At 34.0% G+C, this 12116-nt stretch overlaps 1 protein-coding gene across 1 annotated transcript in view; it reads left to right on the plus strand.

Moving 5' to 3' along the window:
* The window catches only part of PAN3 (poly(A) specific ribonuclease subunit PAN3), a 140409-nt gene that overhangs the window by 20762 nt on the left and 107531 nt on the right, over positions 1-12116 (plus strand). The window contains exons 2-4 of the mRNA XM_059378238.1: positions 6805-6926; positions 7694-7760; positions 9623-9693. Coding sequence (XP_059234221.1) covers positions 6805-6926; positions 7694-7760; positions 9623-9693 — 260 coding nt within the window. The remainder of the gene's footprint in view (positions 1-6804; positions 6927-7693; positions 7761-9622; positions 9694-12116) is intronic.

Consider the following 12116-nt stretch of genomic DNA (forward strand, 5'->3'; position numbering starts at 1 on the left):
TGGCTTTCTTTTTCAATATCCCTTTGGCTATTGAAAAAGAAAGCCAATGTTGGTGGCATCACAATTCCGGACTTCAAGCTCTATTACAAAGCTGTCATCATCAAGACAGCATGGTACTGGCACAAAAACAGACACATAGATCAATGGAACAGAATAGAGAGCCCAGAAATAGACCCTCAACTCTACAGTCAACTAATCTTCGACAAAGCAGGAAAGAATGTCCAATGGAAAAAAGATAGCCTCTTCAATAAATGGTGCTGGGAAAACAGCCACTTGCAGAAAAATGAAATTGGACCATTTCCTTACACCACACACAAAAATAGACTCAAAATGGATGAAGGACCTCAATGTGCAAAATGAATCCCATCAAAATCCTTGAGGAGAACACAGGCAGCAACCTCTTCGACCTCAGCCACAGCAACTTCTTCCTAGGAACAACGCCAAAGGCAAGGGAAGCAAGGGCAAGAATGAACTATTGGGATTTCATCAAGATCAAAAGCTTTTGCACAGCAAAGGAAACAGTTAACAAAATCAAAAGACAACTGACAGAATGCGAGAAGATATTTGCAAACGACATATCAGATAAAGGACTAGTGTCCAGAATCTATAAAGAACTTAGCAAATTCAACACCCAAAGAACAAATAATCCAATCAAGAAATGGGCAGAGGACATGAACAGACATTTCTGCAAAGAAGACATCCAGATGGCCAACAGACACATGAAAAAGTGCTCCATATCACTCGGCATCAGGGAAATACAAATCAAAACCACAATGAGATATCAGCTCACACCAGTCAGAATGGCTAAAATCAACAAGTCAGGAAATGACAGATGCTGGTGAGGATGTGGAGAAAGGGGAACCCTCCTACACTGTTGGTGGGAATGCAAGCTGGTGCAGCCACTCTGGAAAACAGCTTGGAGGTTCCTCAAAATGTTGAAAATAGAACTGCCCTATGACCCTGCAATTGCACTATTGGGTATTTACCCTAAAGATACAAACGTAGTGATCCAAAGGGGCACGTGCGTGCACCCGAATGTTTATAGCAGCAATGTCCACAATAGCCAAACTATGGAAAGAACCTAGATGTCCATCAACAGATGAATGGATCAAGAAGATGTGGTATATATACACAATGGAATACTATGCCGCCATCAAAAGAAATGAAATCTTGCCATTTGCGACAACATGGATGGAACTAGAGCGTATCATGCTTAGCGAAATAAGTCAAGCAGAGAAAGACAACTATCATATGATCTCCCTGATATGAGGAAGTGGTGATGCAACATGGGGGCTTAAGTGGGTAGAAGAAGAATCAATGAAACAAGATGGAATTGGGAGGGAGACAAACCATAAGTGACTCTTAATCTCACAAAACAAACTGAGGGTTGCTGGGGGAACAGGGGTTGGGAGAAGGGGGTGGGATTATGGACATTGGGGAGGGTATGCGCTTTGGTGAGTGCTGTGAAGTGTGTAAACCTGGTGATTCACAGACCTGTACCCCTGGGGATAAAAATATATGTTTATAAAAAATAAAAAATTTAAAAAAAAAGTGCAGGCTTGAAATTTCATCTTTTGATTTCTAATCCCTCTCTTAAAAACTGGAAGGCAGTTTCATGCAATTGAGAGATTGCCATTACATCCCAGTTTTGTCACTTACTAGCTTTGTGGCATAGGGCAAGCTTTCTCATCTCTCTAAATCAATTAGTTTGCTTAATTGTAAAGTAAAAGTAGTATCAACCTTGCCACAGTGGACAGTTGGACTGAGGTTCTTATCTACACAGTGGTTGTTGAATTGATTATTATTCTGTACAGATACAAGTTATAATAATAGAGGTGATCATAGAGCTTTCCTAGAAATAGTAAGCTTTACTTATAGTGGATTGCATACTATTATTCCATAGAGATGGTGTAAAGTTTACGTAAAGTGGATTGCAAAAATAAGAGGTTAAACTAGTGAAAAGTTCTTGTTTAGTCTTGGTAATAAAAGCCTCTAATGTGTCTTATGCTTATGTAATTTAAACTTCAAAAGTGCTCTACATGCCTTTTCTCTTTGTGCATCTCATAAGTTAGGTAGGACATGTGTCTATTCTTAGTAACTTAGAAAAACCCAGTATCTTCCGGATCTGATTTTCCTAACTACTCTTGGAAGTATCAAATCCCATTCTCTTCCTTCCAAAATACGGAAAGTTAAGTGAAAGTATATGTGTGGAATTTTTCCTCTCAGCTTTATTCGGATACTAACATTTAACAAGGTATATGGCATGATGGTGTCATACAAATACATAACTGCAGAATGATTACCACATAGGTAGGTCAGCACCTCTGTCCCTTCATGTAATTACATTTTCTTGTGTGTGGTGATAACTTTAAAACTCTAGTAACAAGTTTTAAGTATATAATATAGTTTTTAAATTATAGTCACCATGATGTACATTAGATCCCCAGAACTTACTCATCTTGGAGCTGGAAGTTGGATCAGCATCTCCCTATTTCTTCTGCTTCTCAGTCCTTGGCAACCACTCCTCTATTTCTTTGAGTTTGGCTCTTTTGTATTCCACATATAAATGAGAACATATACTGTTTGTCTTTCTCTGACTTATTTCACTTAGCATAATGCCCTCAGGGTCCATCTGTGATGTCAAAAATGTCAGGATTTCCTTCTTTCTTATGGCTGAGTAATATTTCATTTTGTGTGTGTATGTGTGTATACACAGAATACATACACATAAACATATATGTATATACCACATTTTATATGTATATCACATTTTCATTAGCTATTCATCTCTCAGTGCTCATCTAGGTTGTTTCCATGTCTTGGCTATTAGGAGTAATGTTGCAGTGAACATGGGGGTGCAGAAATTTCTTCAAGATTGTGATTCCATTTCTTTTTATTAATAGAAAGTAGTACTCCTGTCTTATCTGCAGGGGATACAGTGGTCCTCTGATCTGTAGGGAATACAGGCCAGTACCCCCAGTGGATGTTTGAAATTGCAGACAGTATGAATCCTATATATACATGTTTTTTTCCTATGTATACATATATACCTATGCTAAAGTTTAATTTATGAATTAGGCACAGTAAGACATTGAGAACAATAATAAAATACAACAATATATCAATATATTGTAATAAAAGTTACATGAATGTGGTTTTTCTCTCTCTTTCAAAATATCTTATTGTACTGTTACTCACCCTTCTTGTGATGATGTTTGTTGATAAAATGCCTACATGATCAAGTGAAGTAGGGTGAAAGATGTAGACATTGTGACATAGTATTAGCTTACCACTGGCCTTAAGATGCTATGTCAGAGGATCGTTGGCTTACATATGGTTGACTGAGGTTGACCATAGGTAACTATGGTAAGTGAAACCTTGGAGAAGGCCAGGGGGTGGGATGGGGGGACTAGTTTAACCAGAGGTAAGATTGCTAAATCTTGTGTTCTGTTTTTAATTTTTGAGGGACCTCCTTATTATTTTCAGTAGTGGCTCCACCAATTTACAGACCCACTGACAGTGGTCAAGGATTCTCTTTTCTCCATGGCCTTGCCCAAACTTATCTCTATCTTTTGATAATGGCCATTCTAACAGGTGTAAGGGGGTATTTCATTATGGTTTTAATTTGTATTTTCTTGATGATTTGTGATATCAGGCATCTTTTCATATGCCTGGTGGTCATCTGTGTGTCTTCTTTGGAAAAGTATGTATTCAAGTCCTTTGCTTATTTTTCAATTGGCTGTTTTTGAAGGGCTGTTGAGTTATAGGAGTTCCTTATATATTTTGGATATTAGTCCCTTATCAGAGGGATGGTTTGCAAATATTTTCTGTTGTTTTATGGATTGCCTTTTTATTGTGCTGATTGTTTCTTTTGCTCTGTAGATACTTTTCATTTGATACAGTCCTACAGGTTTATTTTTACTTTTGTTGCTTGTGCTTTTGGTGTCTCATTCAGAAAATTCTTGCCAAGACCAAGGTCAAGTAGCTCTTCCCTATGTTTTTTTTCCAGTTGTTTACAGTTTTGGGTGTTTATATGGAATGTTTAATTAATTTTTTAACCCTCATTACTGGCCATGTTTAACCCTCTCCCCTCCTTTCTCTCTTTTTTTGTTTAGCTTTGTCAGTTGTTTCTTTGCTAGGGAGCATCAAAGTTGTGTCAAAGTTGTGTATTCCAAAGGAATGTAAACCAATTTTAATATAGCAAGAATCAGTCACTACCAGAAATTTGGTAATAAATTAGGGTAAACTCTGTTTCTAAATGATACAGTATTATAAAGGATGGGATGTTTATAAGATTGCTTTATTGTCCTCTGACAGTTTAATATTCCTTTGTTTTGCAAATATTGTTATGCTTAGGTGCTTATTTTTATTTTTTTAAAGATTTTATTTATTTATTTGACAGAGATCATAAGTAGGCAGAGAGAGAGAGGAAGCAGCCTCCCTGCGGAGCAGAGAGCCTGATGGGGGGCTCTATCCCAGGACTCTGGGATCATGACCTCAGCTGAAGGCAGAGGCTTTAACCCACTGAGCCACCCAGGCACCCCTTAGGTGCTTATTTTTAGTCCAGTGGATCTTTCTTAAAATTTACTAAGGTGAGATGTTGAACATAGATACTTAAATTCTGGCATGTTCAATAATAGTTTTATTGTAGTACCTTTATAACATAGGAAGAAAAGAGAAAATTAGATTTAGAATTTGGAAACATTGAAATAAAAATACTGTATTTAAATAATTTGACTCTGAAATTGTACTCTATTTTTGAAAACTATTTTATTTTATTAGGAAAAGGTAAATAATAGATGCTGTAAGGGTTTTGGTTGAATATAGGAACTCAGCCCCTTTTGGATTTCTCTGTCATCATCGTCTTTGTTATAAAAATAACTACATTATAGAAAATAATCTGAGAAAAGACTAATCTCTCCCAATCTCAACCCAATAACACAAGATTAAAATTTTGGTGCGTGTCTGTGTGTGTATATATATGTATGTGTGTTCAGTCTTATAATCTGTGTTTGTATATGTGTAAGCACACTAATTATCATACTGTAAATAATTATCATACAGATTATCATACTGTAAATAAAAATACATTCCCTTTTACTTCACATTGTAAACAGTTTTGATACATACCATTATTTATTAACCTCATTTTCTAAACCTTTATTATGGAAAATTTTAAACTTTGATAAAAGTAGAGAGGAGAATAGAATAATTCCTTCTCACTCAGCTTCAATAAGGACCTGCATTTTGCCAGTTTTATTTTGTCTCTCCTCCCAGTTTTTGATTTGCTAGAGTATTAATAAATCCGACATTAATTATTATAATTTCTAAGTAATTTCATAGTACTCTTTCAAAGGTGTGTTGGAATTTACTTAATTTTTTTGTTGTTGTTGGGCATTTCACATTGTATCTTATTATTAAAATAATACTTTTAATACTTGTATGTAAATGGACAAAGTGATGAACAACTCTACATGTAAATCTTCAGTGTTTCTGATCATATTCTTCTGCTACATCTGAAATTATAAACACTAATTTAAAAGATATGAACCATTAAAAATCTTTTTATAATTATAAAAGGAGTACATTCTAATTGTGGACATTTTTGTAATAAATCTTAAAAATAGAGACTAAAAATTACCTCAGGATTGCAAGTAATCCCTAAATATTAGTCTGTTTGGTCCACTGTAATAAAATTTCACAGAGTCGATGTTTTATAAACAACAGAAGTGTATTTCTCACTCTTCTGGAGGCTGGGAAGTCAAGGATCATAGCACTGGTAGATTTTGTGTGGGGGTTGGTGAGAACCTACTTCCTGGTCATAAATGGGTACCTCATGCTCTCACATGGTTGAAGGGGCTTGGGATCTCTGTAGGTATCTTTTATAGGCATATTAATCTTATTCCTGAGGACTCTACTCCCATGAGCTAAGTACCTCCCAGAGGCCCTACTTTACCATTACCTTTGGGGGTTAGGATTTCAACATAGGAATTCTGTGGTTATACAGAAATTCAGATCATAGCACCCTATATTCAGCCATCAGCTTTTTGTTTAGTTTTTTTCTTATTTGGGGGTTGGAGTGGTTTCAATGGTCATCAGAGGCTATGCCTAGAAGTGGACGACCTACTTGAAGCTTAGCTTATTTGTAAAGCATACAGCTTTGTACTTAACTGGCAGCTTGGAAAATAGCATCATTCCATGTAGTTACTGGAAGGTAGCATCTACAACAGATTGTCCATTACTTTGTTGATATATCATGGATTGTCCTACTAGTTACAATCATTCTGTATTCATCTATCCCAAAATCAACAGCTTATCTATATTCCTGAACTCTATCTCATTGCTACATCTGCAGAATTGTTTTTACTGAATTATGAGTTAATATGAGACTGCTGGTGTTTTTCATAAGCTAGGTTAAGAGAAACAGCCCTGAGAAACTTCCATCTGTTTCTCATATAAAGATTCACAGGAGAAATTGCAGTGTTTTATATTCTGTTTTATATTCTGATGAGAAAATGAAATGCAAGTTTGGTTTATTTCTTCATGTTATGCCTGGTGGTGCTTATGTGGCTAATATAAAATAAATTACTTTATCTGTGGGAAAGAAATCCATCAACTTGAGCATTGATGAACAGATTTTTAGAGCTGAGCCAGTTTTATTTGGTCCTGCCTTTTGTTATGAACAGATAAATAATAAATGTGACAGAGATTTAAGACTTCAAAGTTTATTTAGAGACATGGAAACTACATCAATATTTTGTGCTTTTAAAGAATTAAAATATTTGAATTTTCCTTATCTTTCAGTTCCTGGAATAGATGGAGGTGCTTTAACGGATTCGAGTCTCACAGATTCCTATTTCAGCACCAGCTTTATTGGAGTCAATGGATTTGGAAGCCCAGTGGAAACAAAGTATCCTTTGATGCAGGTATCCTTATGTGGTACTAAACAGTGAAGTTTATTCCAGTGGTGGGGGATATCTACAGTCTTCATTTATTCCTAAATTTGTTGAGTAGGAGGTAAGGTTTTAGGAAGTGATAAGGTTAGGTGGGATAAGGTTGGATTCAGGGTGAGCTTTCAAGGGTGGAGACTAAGGTGGGATGACAGTGGAGTACGTAGATGATAGAGGGAAAGAGACTAATTTCACTACTCTGTGTTTTGTGGGTATGGAGTGAAGGTCTTTCAGGATGAAGACACTAGAGGCTATAGAGTATAAGAAAGAATGGAACATGTTTAGAGTACAGGGAATAGCCTGATTTTACCAAATCTATAAGGTATATGAAATACCCATTGGGAGAGGATGTTAGAAAGCATTTGTTGACTTTATACATAGTCACTTCATATCTTCTGAGATGGATATTGGACTTTATATTTATTTTATAGACAAGGAGACTTAATAGTTATGTATGTTGCCCAATCTAACAAGTTATGGAAATGCAATTCAAAATTGGTGTGCAACATTGGTTTTAAATATCTGGCTAGTGAGTACAATTTTTGTTTGATGTGTCATAGAGAGTATTTGGAAATTTTTGCATGAATTATTGTAATCCATGTAGCAACATTTGTAGGAAGATTAGAGTGTCAGTAATATGAGAAGTGGATTAGAGGGGAAGAAACGGAGAGAGTCTGAATTAGTTGAATATTCTCAATTCTGTGTTTCTCAGTGATATTATATGTATCTATTTTGTTTTTCAGAGAATGACTAATAGTAGCAGCTCCCCAAGCCTTCTAAATGACAGTGCCAAGCCATATGCAGGCCATGGTAAGACTTGATCCCTTTTTATCTTTTCTGTTTCTGATTCTAAAAATAATATGTTCATTGTAAAAATCTTAAAAATTATAAATGGGTATGAGGAAGAGAATAAGAATGATGTTATTTTCACTCCAAATAACCATTATTTGGATTCCATATAATTTCAAATAATCGTTATGTCTGAGTGTGAAAATAGATATAAATGTATACATACATAATATGTAATAATACTTAGTCAAGTATATACATGATAATACTTAAGATTGCATTAAGTATACTTTTAAATTATATCATGAGTGTTTCTTGATCGTTATAAATTGAATTCTATTGGTTATTTTCATAATTTACTAAACTTTTTTTAAAACTTTTTTTAAATAAGTATGTACTCTAATATTGGACTGTGTGTATGAGTCTGTATTCATATTTTGAGTTACACTTTTGGAAACATTCTTAGACATGGAATTACTGTTTCAAAGATTATGATCATTTTTAAGGCTTTTGATAGGGAATTTTCAAGTATCTTTCTGTATCCTATTTTAAAAGACAAATGTTAAACAAAAAATAAAAACATGTTCAAGAATGGTGTCTTAAAATATGTAACAATTGAGTGTTAATACTCTGCATCAATAAAATGCAAACAACTATTATTAATGGTGAGAATAGGAATTTGCGTGTTTATTATTTTCTGAGATAGACATTTTATGTGTGTGTTTCAAATTTCTATCACTATTTGGATATTTCAACTTTTTTCTTGCTGTAGGAAAAAACATTTTAATGTAGAATAAAATTATTAGAAACTAAAATTTGTAGTGTAGTAATATTTTTAGCTTTCCCATGGAGTTTATATGTTGACTTTTAAATGCTATTAAAAGTAGACTAAAGGATGAATAATATTACTTCTTTTTCTAAGTGCCTTGAATGTATAAATTACATAAAAATATTTTACGTCTTGTTATTTTATTAGCTTCTCTTTCTTTGCATTATTAAATCTTGTTAATTCTAATGAAGGACCAGTCTATGAAAATTCAGGGAGACGAACCTAGAGAAATTAAGCAGCAATCTATTCTGCATTATGAAGAGATTTAAGATTTCTTTAAATGAGAACACTTACTATGGTTTTTAGAATTTTATAGACAATTTAATGAGAAACATAAGATTAACTAGAGCTCAGAATTGAAGATAATGATATTCTATGTATATCATGCATACCTTTTCAGAAGCTCTTCTGATTTATTAAGTGAAAAACCAGCTTAGAGATATACTTTTGTTTGTAATTTCTGGCCACAGAGTAATAGAACTTTGAAACTATAAAATCTTTGAATTTCATGTTTACCTCTGTTTTTAGTAAGAATTAAAATATCTGGTGATAAACTTATAAATATGGAATGTTCTCTAGAATAGATGGTTTTAAGGTATTGCTTAAGTGTTAAAATCCAAGTCCAGTAACGTGGTTTACGATCTTGTCCACCTCACTGCCCCTTTAATTTTCCTCATGATTTGGTCTCAAGCATACAAACATTTACTACAGGTAACCTTCCTTCCTTCCTAAACACATTACTGATAGCATGGTTAAGAGTCCTCTTTTCTTTTTTTCTGTTTGATTTTTCTTTTGGTTATAAGCAAATGCATCCTACTCCATATAGGTTCTGATTAAATGTGTACTGAGTGTTTGCTGAACGAAGTATTCTCCAGTTTGTGTTTTAGTCACTTAGAAAATATTTGAATGTTTGTTGTATGTGAGGCATTGAGTTTAACAGTAACTGTGGTATATGATTTATATTACTGTTATAAGCATTGTCAAGTTAAAAATTTATTAGATTTGTGAGTTACTTGAGTTGTCTATATGGAAACTTATGTAACTTACCTTCCAGATCCTCTAACTTCACCTGCTTCATCCTTGTTTAATGATTTTGGTGCCCTCAACATCTCTCAGAGAAGAAAGGTAGGTGAAGTTGAAATTTATGTGAGACAAAATGGAATACAGAGGTGATATTGGGGTCATCACCTATGTAATGGTCAATATTCTCTTAAGTTGGGAGGCGTTTTTATGGACTGTGATATTTTTCTTGCTTTTGTTTGCCCTTTTCCTTGGTATATATTTCATATATATAGAATTTGATTTGTGTCTGTGCATGAAATAGAGATTTTTTTATGCGAAGGGATGAAATCCTTTTGCTCGTTTTCTTTATCTTAATCTGTTTTCAAGAAAATACCTAATTTAATGTTGTGGTTGCTGTTAATGTGACCCTTTACAGGCACATTAATCATGTCTTAATTTTATTTTTTGACTGTCTAAAATTTCAATATTTCTCCCCTAATTTAAACGCCTCATGACAAGGCAACCTTAAAAATCTTCAACTTTTCATAATTGGTTCACCTGTTTGAAAACAGTTTAAAATCTGTTTAAGTTAGAAATTTAATTTTTTTGGAATTGAGGTTGATAGGCCATGGATAGATTTTGAAGTATTTTATAGGGACTAGTTCTGTGACAAGGAGAAATGAAGTTCTATTACAGTTTGAAGCCTCTGAGTCTTCATGAGAATCATTATGTCAATAGTAATAATGATCTAGAGAAGGTGGTAGTTTTAGTTGGGATCAGTAGCCCCTGAAGAGGTTCGGGAGGTTGTAAATCTTGGTGGAAATTACTGCCATGTTATAACTAATTTCAGTCTCCTAAGTAATGGAAGAAAGACCCTCCCCCCTCATAAAGAATATTAATTTTAGGAAATTGATGCAAGTTTAAGATTCTTTTAGGAAGTTATCTGATTGGAGGGTTGTATAAAATGAAATTGAAGAAGCCTAGATAGTCTCAAGAATCATGGGATCAGGTATAAATGACATCAGTACTTTATGTACCTACTATTATTTTCATTTTGAAACAAAAGATCAAGATTATTGAATGCTTTTAATGATAAATGAAAATGTGTGGGCTTGATTTTAGAGACTTACTAATGGGCTATCATCAAGAACACATTTACTCTTGATTTGCATGCTATTCTCATAAATTGGAATATGTAGTTTCTGAATCCTTATAGTAGAAGGGGAATAGAATTGACTCATTGGCAGTAGTGGGAAGTGACAGTAGGCAAAGCCAGTCAATATGGAAGGAAACTGAAATGCTGAAAAGCCAGATACAAGCTAGAAAGCAAATTATCTGGAGCTATTTGGTGTAAGGAAAAATATAAAGCCCTTAAGTAGTCTTAGGGGGTCCCCTTTTAAAATAATCAGTTAATTGTGATAAATTGCTTTTCCGATCTATGAGTAGAAAGTAAAACTAGAATGGCAGATAAACACTTAAAAAGTGTTCCTAATATGAGGGTTTAGTGGACTATACCTTTAAGTTGAAATATATGAGTTAGAGCTACTCACATTTGTTTTTGAGGAAATGGTAGCAATCTCTGGAGACTGGAAAAAGGAGGATATATAGTGCCTGTTCTTTTAAAATTCATTTTAGTAAAAGAAAGTGGTAAATGGAAATGTTATTACCAATGTGACCTCAGTATTTGGAATGGAAGCAGATTAATATGGTAAAATGAGCACTATTTTGAAACTTCTGAGGTCCTCTGGCTTTGTGACCTTGGTCTAGCTTCCTGGGCTTTAATGAAATGATGAACATGGCATGGATAATGGCTATGGTATCTTTAATCTTAAATCTCAGTGTCTTTAATCTTAAAACTCAGTGTCTCTCTAAACTGAAAGGACCTATGTATTAATCTCTACTTAGAAATTCAGGGTTCACATAGTATATCTTTGAAGGGCCATATTTTCTTGCCATTTATATTTAAAATAATATGAAGGGACATAAGATTTTTTTTTTTCCCAGTAGTGGACTATATAGTTACTATGTTTGGTACAGGTTGCATATGTTTTTAAAATTAATGGTTGAATTAACGTTTTGAATTTCTTTATGTTAGAACAACTCTTACCATAAGTGTTGCATGCTCCATGTTGTGAATTGAAGGCATCTGTAGACTTTCTTTTATTGTAGTAATGCTTAATGTCTGTTTCATGATGCAGTTTTAGTGGAAGTAACTCAAATTTAGGTAAATATAATTCTGGGTTAATCTAAGCAGGCTGTCATGATTACTTAGAGACATTTTCTTTCATAATGATATTGGAGAACAGATAGGCCATACCTACTCCTATTTCATACCTAAATTATTTTCTGGAAATCTCATTTGATGATATTACTACATTTTGCCTGGAGAGTATATGAGTTATTGGGATCCGATCAATCTACTGTTTTTACTGTAAGCAGACTTACTATGTGCTATGTAGAAAATTGAAAGAGTATTGATGTTTTTACTGCCCTCTAAGGTCTAGTTGAAGAGGCAATACATGAACCTACTTAATAGCATATTAATT

Source organism: Mustela nigripes, chromosome 15 (genome assembly GCF_022355385.1).
Source record: "Mustela nigripes isolate SB6536 chromosome 15, MUSNIG.SB6536, whole genome shotgun sequence".
Lineage (NCBI taxonomy): Eukaryota > Metazoa > Chordata > Mammalia > Carnivora > Mustelidae > Mustela > Mustela nigripes.